This window comes from Lynx rufus, unplaced genomic scaffold (genome assembly GCF_022079265.1).
Source record: "Lynx rufus isolate CCGP_SWC_20201006 ecotype Redwood Valley unplaced genomic scaffold, mLynRuf1.p SCAF_13, whole genome shotgun sequence".
In the NCBI taxonomy this organism is placed as follows: Eukaryota; Metazoa; Chordata; class Mammalia; order Carnivora; family Felidae; genus Lynx; species Lynx rufus.
In genome coordinates, this window is record NW_025814827.1 from 797,522 (window position 1) to 817,834 (window position 20,313).

The following is a 20,313-nucleotide window of genomic DNA, read 5'->3' on the forward strand; positions in this document are numbered from 1 at the left end:
AAAGTCACAAAAATGTTGTTTTGTCTCATTTGTCAATTCAATAAAGTGAGTACACATCAATTCAGGTTATAGGAAGGGAAACCCTGGACAGGGGCTCAAGAGACTAGGATCCAAGTCATGTTCTATCACTGAATAGCTGTGTGATCTCTTTGCCACATTTCAATTTGCTTATCTGTAATAGAGACTATTTACAATTTCCAAAAGTAATGTCTGTTAATCTATTTTCCCAGCACTCAGTAATATTTTCACTGGTCTTTCCTGATGATAAAAAACATGTAACATAAATTTACCTTCTAACAATTTTAAAGTATACATTACAATCTAATTAACTATATGCACAAACTTACAATTTTCTGTAAAACAGATCTCCAGAACTTTTTCATCTCTCATGACTGAAACTCAATACTCATTAAACATCAACTTCCCATTTCCCTTCACCTCAGCTCCTGGCAACCACAATTTTACTCTCTGTTTTACAAGTTTGACTACTTCAGATATCTCAAATAAGTGAAATCATGCAGTATTTGTTCCTTGTGACTGGCTTATTTTGCTTAGCATACTGCCCTCAGGTTCACTCATGTTGTAGCATAAGACGGGACCATCTTCTTTTTTATGGATGAATAGTATTATATGGATGAATATATATATGTGTGTGTATATGTATGTATATATATATATATATATATACATACATATACACACATACATACATATTTTCTTTATCCATTCATCTGTCAATGGATATTTATTTCCACCTCTTGGCTATTATGAATAATGCTACACTAAACATGAGAGTGCAAATGCAGGCATACCTCATTTAATTGTGCTTCACAGATAGTGCATTGTTTTACAAATTGAAGGTTTGTGGCAACACTGCATCGAGCAAGTCTATCAGCACCATTCTTCCAACAGCATTTGCTTACTTCATGTTTCTGTGTCACGTTTGGAAATTCTTGAAATACTTCAAACTTTTTCATTATTGTATTTGTTATGGTGATCTGTGATCAGTGATCTTTGATGTTACCCCAATTGTAATTGTTTGGGGACACCATGAATTGCACTCATGTAAAGATGGTGAACTTGATAAATGCTGTGTGTGTTCTGATTGCCCCATCTATCAGCTGTTCCCCCAACTCTCTCCCTTTCCTTGGGCCTCCCTATTCTTGATACACAATATTGAAATTAGGCCAATTAATACAATGGCCTCTAAGTGTTCAAGTGACAAGAATAGTGGCATGTCTCCCACTTTAAATCAAAAGCTACAAAAGATTAAACTCAGTGAGGAACGCATGTCGAAAGCCAAGATACACCAAAAGCTAAGCCTCTTGCACCAGTTAGCCAAGATGTGAATGCAAAGGAAAAGTACTTGAAGGAATTTTTTTTTCTTGATGGAAATTAAAGTGCTACTCCAGTGAATAAGCCTTACTGCAGATATAGAGAAAGTTTTAGTTGTTTGGATAGAAGATCAAACTAGCCACAATATCCCCTTGAGCTAAAACCTAATCCAGAGCAAGGCCATAACTCCTTTCAATTCTATATGAAGATCAAGAGAGGAGGAAAGTTTAGAAGAAAACTTTGAATCTAGCAGAGATTGGTTCATGAGGTTTAAGGAAAGAAACCTTCTCCATAATATCAAAGGGCAAGATGAAGAGCAGGTGTTGATACAGAAGCTGCAGTAAGTTACCCAGAACATCTAGCTAGAATAATTAATGAAGGTGGAGATGCTAAACGGCAGATTTTCTCAGTGTAAATAAAGCTGCCTTATATTAGAAGAAGATGCCATCTCGTACATTCATAACTAGAGAGTAGTCCATGCCTGGCTTCAAAGCTTCAAAGTGCAGGCTGACTCTCTTGTTAGGGGCTAATGCAGCTGGTAACTTTATGTTGAAGCCAATGTGTATTTACCATTCTGAAAATCCTAGGGCCCTTAAGAATTATGCAAAATCTACTGTGCATCTGTTCTATAAACAAAGCCTAGATGACAGCACATCTGTTTATGACCTGGTTTACTGAATATTTTAAGTCTACTGTAAACCTCTACCACTTAGAAAAATATTTCTTTCCAAATATTACTGCTTATTAACAAAGTCCTGGTCACCCAAGAGTTCTGATGATGCTGTACAATGAGATGAATGTTTGTTTTCATGCCTGCTAACAAACATCCATTCTATAGTCCATTGATTAAGGAGTCATTATCAATTTCAAGTCTTCTTACTTAAGAAATACACTTGTAAGGCTGTAGCTGCCACAAATGGATCTTGACAAAGTAAATTGAAAACCTCCCAGAAAAGATTCACCATTCTTTTTATTTTTTTTATGTTTATTTATTTTTTGAGAGAGAGAGAGAAAGAGAGAGTGAGAGAGAGAGAGAGAGAGAGAGAGAGAGAGAGAGAGACAAAGTGTGAGGTTCGGGGGAAGGACAGAGAGAGAGGGAGACACAGAATCCAAAGCAGGCTTGAGGTTCCATGCTGTCAGCACAGAGCCTGACACGGGACTCAAACTCACGAAGTGTGAGATCATGATCCGAGCTGAAGTTAGACACTTAATTGACTGAGCCACCCAGGCACCCCAAAGATTAACCATTCTTGATGCCATTAAGAACATTTGTGATTCATGGGAAGAGGTCAAAATATCAACATTAACAGGAGTTTGGAAGAAGCTGGTTCTCTCATGGAGGAGTTTGAGAGGTTTCAGACTTCAGTGGAGGAAGTAACTGCAGATGTGGTGGAAGTAGCAAGAGAACTAAACTAGAAGTAGAGCCTAAAGATGGGACTGAACTCTGCAATCTTGTGACAAAACTTTACTTGGTGAGGTGTTGCTTCTTAAGGATGAGCAAAGAAAGAGGTTTTTGAGATGGACTATAAAGACTGTCGAAATGACAAAAAAAGATTAAGAATATTACATAAGGTTAGTTGAGAAAGCAATGGCGAAATTTGAGAGGATTGACTCCATTTTTGACAGGAGTAGTACTGCGAGTAAAATGCTACTGAATTGCATCACATGTAAAAGAAAAATCATTCATGAAAGGAAGAGTCATTCAATGCAGCAAATTTCACTGTATGTTGTTTTATTTTAAGAAATTGTCAAAAAAACTTAACCAAGGAGGTGAAAGATCTTTATTCCGACAACTATAAAACATGATGAAAGAAACTGAAGACAAAAACAAGTGGAAAGATGTTCATGGATTGAGAGAACAAATATTGTTAAAATGTCCCTACTGCCCAAAGCAATCTACAGATTCAATGCAATCCCTATCAAAATACCAACAGCATTTTTCACATAACTAGGACAAATAATCCTAAAATGTGTATGGAATCACAAAAAAAAACCCAAATAGCTAAAGCAATCTTGAAAAAGGAGAACAAAACTGGAGGTATCACAATCCTAGATTTTCAGATATACTACCAAGCTATAGTAATCAGAACATTATGGAATTGGCACAAAAACAGACACATAGATCAATGGAACAGAATAGAGAGCCCAGAAATAAACCCACAACTATATGGTCAATTAATCTTTGACAAAGGAGGCAAGAATATGCAATGGGAAAAAGAGAGTCTCTTCAACAAATGGTGCCGGGAAAACTAGACAGCCACATGCAAAAGAATAAAACTGGACGACTTTGTTACACCATATTCAAAAATAAACTAAAAATGCCTTAAAGACTTAAATGTGAGACCTAAAACCATAAAAATCCTCAAAGAAAACAGGCAGTAATTTCTTTGACATCAGTTGTAGCAACATCTTTCTAGAATTGTCTCTTGAGGCAAGGAAAGCAAAAGCAAAAATAAACTATTGGGACTAATCAAATTCAAAAGCTTCTGCATGGAAAGGGAAACAATCAACAAACTATAAGACAACGTACTGAATGGAAAAAGATATTTGCAAATGACATATCTGGATAAAGGGTTAGTATCCAAAATATATAAAGAACTCAACACTCAAACAACAACTCAATACTCAAAAAACAAATAATCCAATTAAAAAATGGGCAGAAAACGTGAACAGACATTTCCCTAAAGAAGACAGATAGACAACAGACACATGAAAAGATGCTCCAAATCCTTAAACGTCTGGGAAATGAAAATAAAAACCACAATGAGATATCACCTCATACCTGTCAGAATGGCTAACATCAAAAACACAAGAAACATTATGTTAGCAAGGATGTGGAGAAAAAGGAACCTTAGTACACTGCTGGTGGGAATGCAAATTGGTACAGCCACTATGGAAAACATCAAAAAATTAAAAATAGAACTACTATATGATCCAGTAATTCCACTACTGGGTATTTACCCAGAGAATATGAAAACACTAATAAAAAAAGATAGATGTACCCCATGTTTATTACAGCATTATTTGCAATAGCCAAATTATGGAAGCAGTCCCAACTATCCATTGACAGATGAAAGAATGGATAAAGATGAGGCATATCTTATTCTTAGATTTGTTGACTTGTTTGTGAACTAATATGTGATCTATACCAGAGAATGTCCTGTGTGTGCTTGAGAAAAATGTGTATTTTGCTGCTGTTGGGTGGAGTATTTGGTATATGTGTGTTAGGTGCATTTGGTCTGCAGTGTTGTTTAAACCATCTGGTTCCCTAATTGGTTTTCTTTCTGGATGTTTATCCATTATTCAAATTGGGGTATTGAAATCCCCTACTTTTATTGTGTTGCTGTCTTTTTCTCCCTTCAATTCTTTCAATGTTTGCTTCCTGTATTTGGGTGCCCTGATGGGTGCCTATGTATTTACAGTATCTTCCCAGAAAATTGAAAACTGTCCTTCTAAAGTGAGTCTCTTGAGTCTATTTGAGTAGACAGTATATAGTTAGATCTTGTTTTTTGATCCATTCAGTCACTGTATGCATTTTTATTGGGGAGTTTAACCTACCTACATTTATTTATTTATTAACATTTATTTATTTAAAATACCCACATGTAAGTGGACCCATGCAGTTCAAACCCATGTTGTTCAAGGATCAACTGTACTTTTATATGCTTTTGTATTGCCATTTAACATCTTTTTGCTCCTACTTGAAGGACTCACCTTACAATTTCTTTTTAAAATTTTTTTAAAAGATTTTATTTTTAAGTAACCTCTACATCCAACGTGGGGCTCAAATTCACAACCCAAGATCAAGAGTTACATGCTCTACTGACTGAGCCAGACTGGTGCCCCTCACTTTCTAATTTCTGTAAGGCAGGGCTAGTGGTGATGAATTCTTAGGTTTTGATTATCTGGGAAAGTTTTTAATTTCTTCATTTCTTAAGGATAGTTTGACTGGGTATAGTTTTCTTGGTTGGCATTGTTTTTTCTTTCAGCATTTTGAATATATCCTTCCATCCCTTCTAGCCTACAGGGTTTCTGGTGAGAAATCACTGATTTTATAAAGGTTCCCTTGTACATGACAAGTCACTTTCTTCTTACTGCTTTCAAAATTCTCTTTGTCTCTGACTTTTGACAAGTTGATTATAATGTTTCTCTGTGTGGATTTCTTTGGGTTCATTATAGTTGGGATTCTGTGGGACTTCTTGAATCTGGATGTCCATTTCCTTCCCCAGACAGGGAAATTTTTAGTTATTATTCTTTAAAACAGCTTTCTGCCCCATTCTCTCTCCTCCTTTTGGGAGTACCATAATATGTATATTGGTCTGTCTGATGGTACTGCATATGTCCCCTAGGCATTCTTCACTATTTTTCATTATTTTTCCTTTTTATCCCTGTGACTGCATAATTTCAGATGACTTGTCTTTAAGTTCACTCATTCTTTCTTCTATTTCATCAAGTCTGCTTGTGAACTCCTCTACCTGATTTTTCAGTTCAATTATTGTTTTCTTCAGCTCTAAAACTTGCTTTTTAAAAAAATATTTTCTATCTCTTTGTTATTTTCATTTTGTTCATGCATCATTTTCTTGAGCTCATTGAACATCTTTATGATAATTATTTTGAATTCTTTGTCAGTTAATTCATATACCTGTTTCTTTAAGACTGGTTTCTGTAGATTTATCTTGTTCTTTTGTATAGGCCATATTTCGCTGTTTCTTTGTGTATCTTATACCTTTGTGTTGGAATCTGTACATTTGGAAAAAAAAGGCATCTCTTTTAGACTTTAAATCTTGGCTTTGTAGAGAGGAAGACACCAGTCACCCTGGTTAGAGAATCTAGGGGTTTCTGAAACCTTTTGATGGGTGATGTGACTTCTCTGGGTCTGCGTGTATAATTTCTCAAGTAGAGAGTTTTGCTGGTTTCTTTTCAGGACATCATAATCTCTTGCTCCCTCTGGTGTCTGTCTGCAACATTAAGTTCTCTGGTTCTACAACAGCAAGCTGCCCTGCGCTCTCATGTTCTCAGGTGCTTCCAGGCATCCAAAATATGCCAGCTCCTTGTCAGTGCCCTGAGTCAGGTGAAACAGGTTCAAGACCCTTGGGAAGCTCTCCAAAAAGCCAAAATGCCAGACTTACACTCTACTCCCCTCTCCCTCCTAGAAGAGAACTCATGAACTGGGGTATTGTCTGCCAGTGCTGAGCTTTGCTGGCTTAGGGAGGGGGTAAACACAAGTAAAGTAAAACCATTCTTCTTATTCATTTCAATGTGGTTGTTCTTGGCTTTGAGACTGCCTGGGGGTATTTCAACAACTTAACTGTCTTCTGGAATTCTCACAATGGTATTTTGGTCCATATACTATTATGTTGGTGTCTCTGTGGGGGAAGGAGGGCTAGGACTTCCTGTTCTGCCATCTTTCTCTTTTCACTGGTCTTTTCATTGCCTTCCAATGTGCATATTTGGTCTCTTCAAGGAGACATTTTGAAGATAGAGACCCACTGTTCTGTGCACTGGGAAAATTTAGGCACAGAGATGTTGAACCATGCTTCTGGAATGACAGTAATCTGCTTTAACATATTTTAAAACTTTCATGCTTCTTGGAATATAATACATTTATGCTAGCTTTCAACCTAAATCATGTCTATCTAAATGTATTGTTTTCACAGGGCTCCAAATAAACTTCTGAAGAGCTTATCCCAAAAATCCTACTTAGAATCTCTGTTGCAAGGTATACTTTACCGTGCCACTTGTGCTAATTTATCTTCTGTAAAAATCCTAACCTAGAAAGGAATTTCCACCCTTCCTCAAGGCACAGTGAAGTCCAATTTCTTCCCTAAACCTCTTTAATGTTCCAAGTTAGAATTCACTCATTCACTCATCAGATATTTGAGGAGCACCACTTATGTGTCAGGTACTCTTCTAGATTGCTGAGGATACTCTGTAGCTCTCATTACATTACAAACTTCTCACAGCTTTTCTTTAGTATTTGTGTGTGCAAGTTCTTCCTTAACTGTAGGCTTCTGGAGTGAAAGAACTGTGTCCAATGTTCTCTGTAACCCTGGCATCTGTACAGTGCTTTGCACATAGTTCAAATAAAATATAAGAGTGCTAAAACAAATTTCAAGCAGCTAGACAAAAAAAATTTTTTTTTCTTCTAAACCATCTCAGTTTGCTCAAGAAGGTTGAAGTGCCTCATTATTAGGTGTCTTATATATCTCACCAGACTTCACTTAATTAGCTTCTTTCTCATCCTTCTGTAAAATGTGTTGACGACTATTTTCTCTCCATTACTTAATAGGTACTGCAAGTTAGTGGTCCATATTTCAGTTACATGGTTATCAAAACCAGTTATCAAGAAAAATGGAAATGTATTCAAGTGATTTCAAGAAATGTAAAATCACCATCCCTAACCATCTCCATCCCTTTTCTCCCCAAATTAGGAAACACAATCTCCTCTGCCAACTGTCACAAACTCAGTCACAGCTGTATTAGAATTGAAAGCAGCCTAAAAGATCTGTAAAAACCAAGAAGTGCCACGTATAAGGAAAGGAGGAATAAAATGTATTTGGCAAATAAATGTCCCAGGACTACAGTCCTGAACTGAGAAAACTAAACACAGAACGTGGTGAAATCCACCGGTCAGGAGATTAAAAGCTTTTCTGAGTGTCAAGAAACCATGAAGTCATAAGCAAGGGTATATTATTCAAGGAAGAAGGAGAGGATCAAGCTACTTACAAGCTCCTGGCACATGGTAGGCACTTAGTAAATGAGGAGCTAAGGTCTAGCTCAAATGTCCCTGCTTTGTGATGTCCCAGGCTATAAAACACCTTCCTGTGCTCCACTGTAGTCTGTATATGCTGCCATCACACTGTTTACTATATGCAATCTATCTGTTCTTACTCCTAAACTGGGATTTCCTGGATGGTGCAGATTATATTCTGTGCTTCTCTGTAAGTGGAAATAGTAGGCACTTTATTTAGTGTGAGAATAATAAACTACTGCATATGATATTTTTCAGTAAGAATAGAAAGGACTGAACAGAAAGGACTGAAGAGCTAAGATGGAAGATCCTGTCTGTAAATCTTATTCATCCCTTCACATTTCAAAGGCCATCTCTGTTGTTATTTGTTCTGGTCAAAGTACATATTAATGTCTTTTCTTCCATTACCAACATAGAAAAAGTTCCACAGAATACATTCTTCCAGATGATACAACATGGAACAGCGGGGAAGCATGTTTTTTTGTTTTATTTTGTTTTTTGTTTTAAGTAGGCTCCACACCCAGCGTGGACCCCAATGAGAGGCCCAAACTCATGACCCTGAGATCAAGACCCGAGCTGAGATCAAGTCAGATATTCAACTGACTGAGCCACCCAGGTGCCCCCTTTTATAAATTTTTTTTAATTTATTTTAAATTAATTTTAAACTAACAGATATGTTTCAAAAATAGTGAGTTCTCTTCACCCTGTATCCCCTATTGCTAACATCTAACAAAATCATACTATAATTATTGAAAGCAGGAAATTAACATTGAGTCAATAAAATTAACCATTCTATAGACTTTATTTGAATTTCCCAGTTTTGGGGCGCCTGGGTGGCGCAGTCGGTTAGGCGTCCGACTTCAGCCAGGTCACGATCTCGCGGTCCGTGAGTTCGAGCCCCGCGTCGGGCTCTGGGCTGATGGCTCAGGGCCTGGAGCCTGTTTCCGATTCTGTGTCTCCCTCTCTCTCTGCCCCTCCCACGTTCATGCTCTGTCTCTCTCTGTCCCAAAAATAAATAAGCGTTGAATTTCCCAGTTTTACCACTAATGTCCTTTTTCTGGTCTAGGATCACACATTTCAGTTACTTGTCAGATCTTCTTAGCCTCCTCCAATCTGTGATAGTTCTCCTCTCTTCCCTTGTCATTCATGACATTGACACTTTTGAAAAGTAGCAGTTAGTCACTGTGTGGAATGTCCCTCAATTTGGGTTTGAGAGACCTACATTTGACTCTTGGCTCCATGACTTTCTATGCTGTCTTGGGCAAGCCAAACTTTCTGGGACTCAAGTTTCCATACTGGTAAAATGGGATAATAATACTAACTTTAAGTTTAGATAAATTAAATGTGGCGATATATGTTAAAATGTCTAGAATATGAGGCCATATAACAAACGCTGTCTTTTCTCCTTGTCCCTGCCTTTCAACTATTTTGAGTAGGATTTTGGGCTAAAATGTCTTACCCATATTTTAATGCCTTCTTTTATAGATAATACCAAATATAATTTACCCTTCAAGTGATGATGACCCTTAGTCATCACTATAAATAGCCATTGCTGTACTGTGTAAACAGTTCTAGGTCTGTGCCTTTGTTCTCTCTCACTGTTGTCCCTTCTCATTGTCAGTATGCCTGCCTGTAAGGACCTCATCATTCCCTTTCTGATTCTTAGCTTGAGATGTGGGGATTCACTTGTTCGCTCATATATTCACCAATGATGTACTAAATCTACTAAGTGTCAGGCACTGTGTTAGGATCCTGGAGAGGGTGATAAGTTGCCTCCTATCCTTGTTGATTCTATGGATAATGGGGAAATGGAAAAATTGTTAATTGCAATTCAATGTGATCAGTTCTATGAAAGATGTACTGTCTGGGAGCACATAAAAAAAATTCCTAACCTGTACTTGGGGAGAGTCAGGTTGGGGAAGATTTCATGAGGAAGGTGCCATTATGTTTCAGTTAAGGTCTGAAGAATGTACAGAAATTAACCAGACTGAGGAGGGGATAGTGCAAAAGGCATGTAGTTTAGGAAGAAGAATTAGAACTATGTGCTGAGTAAAAGCAAATCTGTTCTAAAAAATAAATCTCCTGTGTTGTAAACTTGCAGCTTGAGAGAGATTTTGTGCCAATACCTCAGGGGCTCAGAAACTTCACCAGGAAACTTCTGGCCCCAGGGCTGTATTCTGGAGGCTGCAGTTGACAGACCTAAACCTTTGGATATTATACTGAGCTTACTACCTTTCAACATCTGTGAACAACAATTGGCTGCTTGTTCTCACGTCAAAAGAGTAACAGGTTTACTCTTTTTTGACAGAGGAGTTTCTTGATTCAAAAGTATATATCAAGGGCCATCAAAAAGTCCTTTTTAAACTGACCCTTTTAACTGAGTTGGCAAGAGAGGTTTCAAGGCTTTCCCAAGCTTTCTTCCTTTCTACAGCCCTCATTCCTGTGGGCTCAGAGGTTTGGCTTTGAGTCCAACTGATTCTAAAGCCTCAGTTTAACCATGTAAATTTGTGAAGTTGGCAAGTGTTATAAGTATATTATCCATTAAATATTGGAACTTAGAGGAGAATCCAATATGAGATTTTCAAATTAAGAAGTTTCTTTGCTAGTCTCCAGTTTACTCTCTCCGTCATCTTCACTTTTTCATCTGGAGGGTAAATAAGCTGAATTCTTTTCATTTTCTCCACAGGGACTATTTCCCAAACCTTACCTGCTTCTAACTCAGAACGCTAATATTACATACCGTCAACTGGTGTATCAGGAGGTCCATTAAGAAGGTAATCTTGTTACTAAACAGAACATCGGTGCAATTTTCTGAGCAGTCACTGCAGGTGAGGTTGTAAACATTGATTGCATTGCAGAGAGACCTAATAGGAGAAAAACACCATTTATAAAACTTGAGCAGCTCTTCTCTAAACAATTTAAAATACATAAAATGAATCGTACAAAGGCAACAGGCACAGGATGGAAATCAACCTGAAAAAAAAAAAAGCAAAATATCAGGTACAAGCTCATCAGCTAGATACAAAAGCTTATAATTTATCCAAAGCCTAGTGTTTGTCAGTATCTAATACTTACCTCTTACTAATTTCTTAGTTGTATAGCAGATCATGGAAATGTGTTTACTAGTCTATCTGATAATATCCTAATAATCTAAAATTAGGTATCTATCACCCAGGAACTTTGGGACATAGACATTTTTGAATAAAGTCCAGAAATAGAAGGGTCAAAGCTCCTGTTCCCAAACCTCCTGGTCCTAAATAAAGGCAGATGAATGAAGAAGGGAGAACACATGAGGAGAAACTACAGGCTTTCCCTCTGAGACAAGAGTGGTGGGGTTCTGGGGAGTGAGCACCACGCCTGCTTGGCACCTGAGTGGGCATGGGCTCCGCACAGTAGTCTCAGGTCAAACTGATCTTAGGATCAGTTAACATTAAGAGGAAATGTATTCCTCTTAGGGAATAAAACAAATTCATATGCCACTGTTCAAAGAAATGTCTGGAGCCACAAACTCAGTGGGTATTCTTCGGGTGCTCTGAAGATTGTGTTTAAAACCTGCATTGCCTGAGTGATCAATGTGGATTCTGGCCTGACTAAATCTCCTGCTTAAATTCTACATATAAATGTTTTGATTTCGTCCCTTACAACCAACCCTGTAGGACAATAATCCTACAGGACCAGAAGCATCAATATCACCTGGGAACTTCTTAGAAATGCAAATTCTCAGGCCCCCACCCCAGACCTACTAAATAGAAACTCTGGGGATAGATTCCTGCAATCCGTGCTTTAACCAATTCTGCCAGTGATTCAGATGTACTTGCAAGTCCCCGCTGCTCTAGAATAGGGGCTCAATAGTTTGAGCACTGGAATCACCTGCACATCTTTAAAAATAAATACCTGCCTGAGTTCCTCCCTTGGAGATGCTAGTTGGGTGAGTTCTAGACATTTGCATGTTTCAAAAGCTCTATGGAGCAATTGTGATGTGCACCCGAAGTGGAGAACCACTGGTCAAAGAACCACCATGTGAGTGTTCATCTAACAAATATCTAAGTTCCTATGATCTTTCAGGCACAGTTAGGTGAACAAAACAGTCAAGCTCTCTGTCTCATGTGGGAGAGAAATGCTGAAGAGAGCCCCTGTTGTAATTATCCATTATCTGATATAGTTGGACTTTGCTTTATATAATTATAGTTTCCTAAAAATATGTGTACATCTTAGCATCCATTTTCTCACCTATAAAACCAGGATAATAATACCTAGACTCCACATGAGTGTTATGAGGATTAAGTGAGATAATAGATGTAAAGTACTTAGGAAAGTGCCTGGCAGAAGGTTAAAAATAAGTGATAGGCTTTATTAGGATTATTAATCTTATTATTCTTGTTATGAATAAGGCACGAATGAAATGTTAAAAAATTGACTCAAATTAAACATCTATAAAAGCTATTATTTCCAGAATCAGGAAGCACATTGTTTCCCAAATGTCTTCACGGTACACTGGTATGAACCATGAAAGGACTCTAGACTGCAGGGTGCCAGGAGGAGGCTCACCTCTGTCTAGCCTCATTAAATCCCTGAGGTTGTACAGAAAAATGTTGGTCCATATGAAACCCATTTATAATACATTGTTTGGAGTCTCTACTTAGGAAGTCCTTCACAAATGCAAATTAGCATTTCATTTACCAGATGAAATATCTGGATTTTGCAAAATAGTCCTTTTCTTTTTACTTAAAAAATAACTTGTCCTTATAATTATAAAAATAATTTGTATTTGGGACTGTGATGCCTCCCGCTTTGGTTTTCTTCTTCAGTATTAACTATGGGTATTCAGGGTCTTTTGTGGTTCCATACAAATTTTAGGATTGTTTGTTCTAGCTTTGAGAAGAATGCCGGTGCAACTTTGATTGGGATTGCATTGAATGTGTAGATTGCTTTGGGTAGTATTGACATTTTAACAACATTTATTCTTCCAATCCATGAGCATGGAATGTTCTTCCATTTCTTTGTGTCTTCTTCAATTTCCTTCATAAGGTTTCCATAATTTTCAGCATACAGATATTTTACATGCTTGGTTAGGTTTATTCCTAGGTATTTTATGGTTCTTGGTGCAATTTTAAATGGGATCAGTTTCTTTATTTTTTTTTTCTGTTGCTTCATTATTGGTGTATAAAAATGCAACCAACTTCTGTACATAGATTTTTGTATCCTGAGACTTTGCTGAATTCATGTATCAGTTCTAGCAGTCTTTTGGTGGAGTCTTTCGGGTTTTCCATGTAGAGAGTATCAGGTCATCTGCAAAAAGTGAAAGTTTGACTTCTTCTTTACCAATTTTGATGCCTTTTATTTCATTTTGTTGTCTGATTGCTGAGGTTAGGACTTCCAACACTATGTTAAACAACAGTGGTGAGAGTGGACATGCCTGTCGTGTTCCTAATCTCGGGGGAAAGCCCTCAGTTTTTCCCCATTGAGGATGACATTAGCTGTGGGCCTTTCATATATAGCTTTTGTGATGTTTAAGTATGTTCCTTCTATCCCGACTTCCTCGAGGGGTTTTATTAAGAAAGGATGCTGAATTTTGTCAAATGCTTTTTTCTGCATTGATTGACAGGATCATATGGTTCCTATCTTTTCTTTTATTAATGTGATGTATCACATTGACTGATTTGCGAATACTGAACCACCCCTGCAGTCCAGGAACGAATACTTGATCATGGTGAATAATTCTTTTTATATGCTGTTGAATTTGATTTGCTAGTATCTTGTTGAGAATTTTTGCATCCATGTTCATCAGGGATATTGGCCTGTAATTCTCCTTTTTAGTGGGGTCTCTGTCTGGTTTGGGAATCAAGGTAATGCTGGCTTCATAGAACGAGTCTGGAAGTTTTCCTTCCCTTTCTATTTTTTGGAACAGCTTGAGAAGAATAGGTATTAACTCTGCTTTAAATGCCTGGTAGAATTCCCCAGGGAAGCCATCTGGTCCTGGACTCTTATTTGTTGGGAGATTTTTGATAACTGATTCAATTTATTCACTAGTTATGGGTCTGTTCATATTTTCTATTTCTTCCCATTTGAGTTTTGGTAGTGTGTGGGTGTTTAGGAATTTGTTCATTTCTTCCAGGTTGTCCAGTTTGTAAGCATATAGTTTTTCATAGTATTCTATGATAATTGTTTGTACTTCTGAGGAATTGGTTGTGATAAATCCATTTTCATTCACGATTTTTATCTATTTGGGTCCTCTCTCTTTTCTTTTTGAGAAGTCTGGCTAGGGGTTTATCAATTTTGTTTATTTTTACAAAAAACCAACTGGTTTCACTGATCTGTTCTCCTGTTTTTTTTTTTGTTTTTGTTTTTGTTTTTGTATTTGTTGTTTTGATTCTACACGGTTTATTTCTGCTCTGATCTTTATTATTTCTCTTCTTCTGCTGGGATTGGGGTTTCTTTGTTATTCTGCTTCTAGTTCCTTTAGGTATACCATTAGATTTTGTATTTGGGATTTTTCTTGTTTCTTGAGATGGGCCTGGATTACAATGTATTTTCCTCTTAGGACTGCCTTTGCAGCATCTCAAAGGGTTTGGATTTTTGTTGTTTTCATTTTCATTTGTTTCTATATATTTTTAAATTTCTTCTTTAATTGTCTGGTTGACCCATTCATTCTTTAGTAAGATGTTCTTTAACCTCCATGCATTTGGAAGTTTTCCAAAACTTTTCCTGTGGTTGATTTCAAGTTTCATAGCATTGTGATCTGAAAGTGTGCATGGTATGATCTCAATTCTTTTATATTTATTGAAAGCTTTTTGTGACCTAGACTTTAGCCTCTACTCCAAAGCTGTAATTATCAAGACAGTGTGGTATTGTCACAAAAACGGACACACAGACCAATGGAATAGAATAGAGAACCCAGAATTGGACCCACAAATGTATGGCCAACTCATCTTTGACAAAGCAGGAAAGAATATCCAATGGAAAAAAAGGCAGTCTTGTTAGCAAATGGTGCTGGGAGAACTGGACAGCAACATGCAGAAGAATGAAACTAGACCACTTTCTTATACCATACACAAAAATAAAGTAAGAATGGATGAAGGACCTGAATGTGAGACAAGAAACCATCAGAACCCTAGAGGAGAAAACAGGCAACAACCTCTTTGAGCTCAGCCATAGCAACTCCTTACTCGACACATCTCTGAAGGCCAGGGAAACAAAAGCAAAAATGAACTATTGGGACCTCGTGAAGATAAAAATCTTCTGTACTGCAAAGGAAACCATCAACGAAACTAAAAGGCAACCAACGGAATGGGAAAATACATTTGCAAATGACCTATCAGACCAAGGGCTAGTATCCAAAATCTATAAAGAACTCACCAAACTCCACACCCAAAAAACAAATAATCCAGTGAAGAAATGGGCAGAAGACATGAATAGACACTTTTCTAAAGAAGACATCCACATGGCCAACAGACACATGAAAAGATGCTCAACATCACTCCTCATCAGGGAAATACAAATCAAAACCACACTGAGGTACCACCTGACGCTGGTCAGAGTGGCTAAAATGAACAATTCAAGTGACTACAGATGTTGGCGAGAATGTAGAGAAACGGGGAACCCTCTTGTGCTGTTGGTGGGAATGCAAACTGGTGCAGCCACTCTGGAAAGCAGTGTGGAGCTTCCTCAAAAAGTTAAAAATAGATCTACCCTATGACCCAGCAATAGCACCGCTAGGAATTTACCCAAGGGATACAGGAGTGCTGATGCATAGGCGCACTTTGACCCCAATGTTTATAGCAGCACTTTCAACAATAGCCAAATTATGGAAAGAGCCTAAATGTCCATCAACTGATGAATGGATAAAGAAGTTGTGGTTTATATATACAATGGAGTATTACTTGGCAAGGAGAAAGAATGAAATCATCCCATTTGCAGCAACGTGGATGGAACTGGAAGGTATTATTCGAGTGAAATAAGTCAGTCAGAGAAGAAGAGATATCATGTTTTCACTCATATGTGGATCTTGAGAAACTTAACAGAAGACCATGGAGGAAGGGAAGGGGAAAAAAATAGTTACAAACAGAGAGGGAGGGAGGCAAACCACAAGAGATTCTTAAATACAGAGAACAAACTGAGGGTGGATGGGGTGGGTTGGGGAAAGGGAAAATGGGTGATGGGCACTGAGGAGGGCACTTGTTGGGATGAGCACTGAGTGTTGTATGTAAGCCAATTTGACAATAAATTAGATTAAAAAATGAAATCATACAAACATTTAAAAATATTTTTTATTTGTTTCATTAAAATAGCCTCCACACCCAGCGTGGGGCTTGAACTCACAACCCTGAGATCTAGAGTTACTGAGCCAGTTAGGCACCCCCTATAAAAATAATTTTTAATTCGTTCCTGGGTTTTGGCACCAAAAAAACCAAAATAAATAAATAAATAAATAAATAAATAAATAAGTAAGTAATAAAAATAATTTTTAAAATTATAATAAATTTGGGAAAGACAAGGACAAAGAAATAGCAAAAAGCTATCAAGCAATAATTTGGCATTTGTACGTCTGGTCTTTTGTTCTATTTTTTTTTTTAAGTTTATTTATGTGTTTTTGAGAGGGGAGCCAGCATGAGTGGGGGAGGGGCAGAGAGAGGGAGAGAGAATCCCAAGCAAGCTTTGCACTGCCAGCACAGAGTCTGACCTGGGGCTCAAATCCACAAACCATGAGATCATGACCTGAACTGAAATCAAGAGCCAAATGCTCAATGGACTGAGCCACTAGGCACCCCACCCTTTTTTCCAATATTATAAATGTACATTTATTTAAGAAATACATAATGAATATTTCTCCATGACATTTAATATTCTCCTGTAATAATGGTCTTCAGTTTTTTTTATAAAAGCAGCAGAATGCTTTCTTACTCAGAAGATTCAAAGCTTACACAATCTTATTTAGATGCTTAAACCACAGAACTGATAAAAGCAGAGTTGTTCTGACTGAAGCAGAAGTGAGGAACCCAGAGTCCTACTATGTTCCCTCCTTCAGAGCCTTGAATGGTTCTTCAGAGAACTTAAGGTGTGTTCCCATGGGGTGCATAAAAACTACTGAGCTTTGATAAATTAAAATTTACCTTGTAACTTTTTGACTAGGAATGACAACCATAGTACAACATGCACAAAAAAAAGGTAAGTAGTCAAAAGCATTGCCCTCTTACTTATGTTCCTCAGCCACTCAATTTCCCACCTTAGAAATCACCATGGTTACTAGTTTACATATCCTTCTAGACATAATCTATACATACTGAAGAGTTTTTTTCCCTCTACACAACTATTACCACATGGGATTTGGAGGCTGAACTGAGTCAAGGTCATCTTTCTTTGGCTCTTGTTGCTATTAAGCAAGACTTGGAAATGTGAGGCTTTCCTGCAGCAGCATTCCAGGTTCCATCTTCCAGCTTCTGGGTGTCAAGAACCAGTGGGATTATGCTAATTTATCTGATTTCCTAATCTCTGATCTGTACCCATTCTGTAGTTTCCCTGGTGTGAGAGACAGTTGTGCATGGCATCCTTATTTCCTTCCCAACTTGTGTGTTGGCTTCAGAGGGAGCAGTGCCCCCAGTGGATATGTTTGGTATTGTTTTGGAGTTAATCTGGAAAAAAACCCCATGCTTTTTCCAATTTATCTACTGCCTTTCATTTTGCTCATATTATTTTCACAGTATTATTTTATGTATTGAAACTAAACAATTTTATGTAGTCTAACATATTGTTTTGCAGTCAATCCAGAGGTCTACAATAGTTTCCAACAATTTTGTAAGCCTCTAATGTCTTATTTTAAGTTCCTTCTCTGATTAAAATAATTACACTGAGAAATACTGCATAATTTTAAAAAGGATTAAGAGTGTTATACTATGGATATAATATTTATTTCAACCACTCCCTTACCATTTTTGTGTTTAATTTTTGATGTTATAAATAATGCTGTTTTAACAGTCAGACCTTTTAGTTAGTTACAAGACACAAGAAGAAAGCTCTGATTGACTTAAACAGAAAGGAAATTAATTGATAGGCTATTGAGTATATGATGGGATTTAGAAAACACAGGCACAGAAGTTACACTGCCAGGACCAATACCCAAATCACACACAACCAAACTGATCTGATGAAAAAAACCAGTGGGCACCATATGGCACAGCTTGAACTTACACTGTGACTTTGCATGCTACATGCGGCTGTTTCCAATTGTCAAAAGGACAGAATCTGGGATCTCCTTGCTTCGTCAGCTTCAGAGTGGATATCTGGAATAGGTATACTGGGTTGCAAAGCTTAGGTCTCATGCCTGTATCCTAGACATGAAAATTGGGAAGCAATTCCCAAGTTCTATAGTGGTAGGGCCACTTTATATGCTTGGGAACTTAGCAAACACAGGATGTGCTCAATGGCACAACTCATACTCATAATAGCTGTACTGAAAACATCGTATCACCTTGTGATAAATTTCCAGTAATGATAAATTACATAAAAAGATATGAACATTTTTAAGATTTTTGATAGACACTGCCAAATTCAAATTGCCCTCCAGAAAAAAAATTTGAGTTTTAAAAAAACTGATTTATACTCTTAGAAAAAGAGTTTCTCCATGCTTTTACCAAAAACTGGAAAATTTCATTAAAAAAATCTTTACCAATTTGGCAGCTACATATAGTATTTTTAAAGATTGCATTTTTATTACTAGTGTGTTTTAAGACCTTTTCATGTTCTTATTGGCCATACATATTTACATTTTCTTGAATTATCACTGTATACCTTATACCCATTTTTCTATGGGGGAGGGCTGTCTTTTTCTTATTGATTTATAAGGCTCTTTACCAATAATAAAGATGCTAACCTTCGATCACTGTATGTTGCAAATAAATATTTCAGTTTATCTAAACTTATTTTTGTCAAAAGAATGTTTTCATTTCATTTTTTTTATTTTTTTAAATTTACATCCAAATTAGTTAACACATAGTGCAATAATGATTTCAGGAGTAGATTCCTTAATGCCCCTTACCCATTTAGCCCACCCCCCCTCCCACAATCCCTCCAATAACCCTCTGTTTGTTCCTCATATTTAAGAGTCTCTTATGTTTTGTTCCCCTCCCTGTTTTTATATTATTTTTGCTTCCCTTCCCTTATGTTCATCTGTTCTGTGTCTTACAAAGTCCTCATATGAATGAAGTCATATGATATTTGTCTTTCTCTGACTAATTTCACTTAGCATAATACCCTCTAGTTCCATCCACGTAGTTGCAAATGGCAAGATTTCAAGGAATGTTTTCATTTCTATTTGATAAAATCTGTCAAACTTTTTTAGTGCATCTGAGTTTTGTGTCAGACTTAAAAGAACCTTTCCACTTCAAGATTATAAAAATATTCTTTTAAATTCACTTTTGGTAGTTTCATAGATTTTACACTTAAGTCCATGATCTAAAATTGATTGTGAGATAAGGTAGGGGTTATTGAAGTTTTTCAAAATGAAGTTGCCATGTCTACTCATCTTTTTGTTAATTATTCTTATTCTCTATTTTAAAAATTTTTATTGTTTTTCATCAATAAGGTGATGTCTTTATTGATGAAAAACATAAAAAAGGTTTTCATCTTTTTCTTAGTGATTTATAAGGATTCTCTCATTATGGCAAAGGGTTAATACATGTTGTTAATGCTTTTTTCAGTTTATCTACTACCTTTCATTTTGTTCATGTTATTTTCACAGTATTATTATTTTATGTATCGAAGCTAAACAATCTTATGTAGTCTAACAATTATTTTCTTTGTGGTTTTATTTTTCCTTCCCTTCCTTTCATTGTTTAAAAAGTTCTTCTTCGCTATGAGATGAGGTAACTATACAGTTGTATCCAGCCATTTGTTTTTATTTTTTCTTGAATGATCATTGTGTGTGGTAATTTTATGGTTTTATAAATTCACTATCAATTCGTTTAGAATTTATTTTGACATGTGGTGTGAGCCAGAAACCTACATTTATCCCCCCTACCCCCAAAAGGTTATTGAATAAACCACTTTTGCTCTACTGGTTTGAAATGGTATCTTTATCATAACTATATACAGGATATATTCCCTGGTTTCCTACTCTAACTGATGATTTTGTTAAGCATTCATTGTGCCATATTACATGGTTTTGTGTATTGTAGTTTTATAGTAGGATTAATATATACAATTGTAGATCCTTAAGGACTTAAAAATGTAGA

The 20,313-nt window shown here is 36.8% G+C and overlaps 1 protein-coding gene across 5 annotated transcripts in view; it reads right to left on the reverse strand.

The window, feature by feature from the left end:
* Positions 1–20,313, reverse strand: part of SCAPER (S-phase cyclin A associated protein in the ER) — a 508,319-nt gene that overhangs the window by 128,199 nt on the left and 359,807 nt on the right. For all 5 annotated transcript variants that reach the window (XM_047074743.1, XM_047074740.1, XM_047074744.1 and 2 more), the window contains one exon: positions 10,827–10,950. In XM_047074743.1, the coding sequence (XP_046930699.1) occupies positions 10,827–10,950 (124 nt within the window). The remainder of the gene's footprint in view (positions 1–10,826; positions 10,951–20,313) is intronic.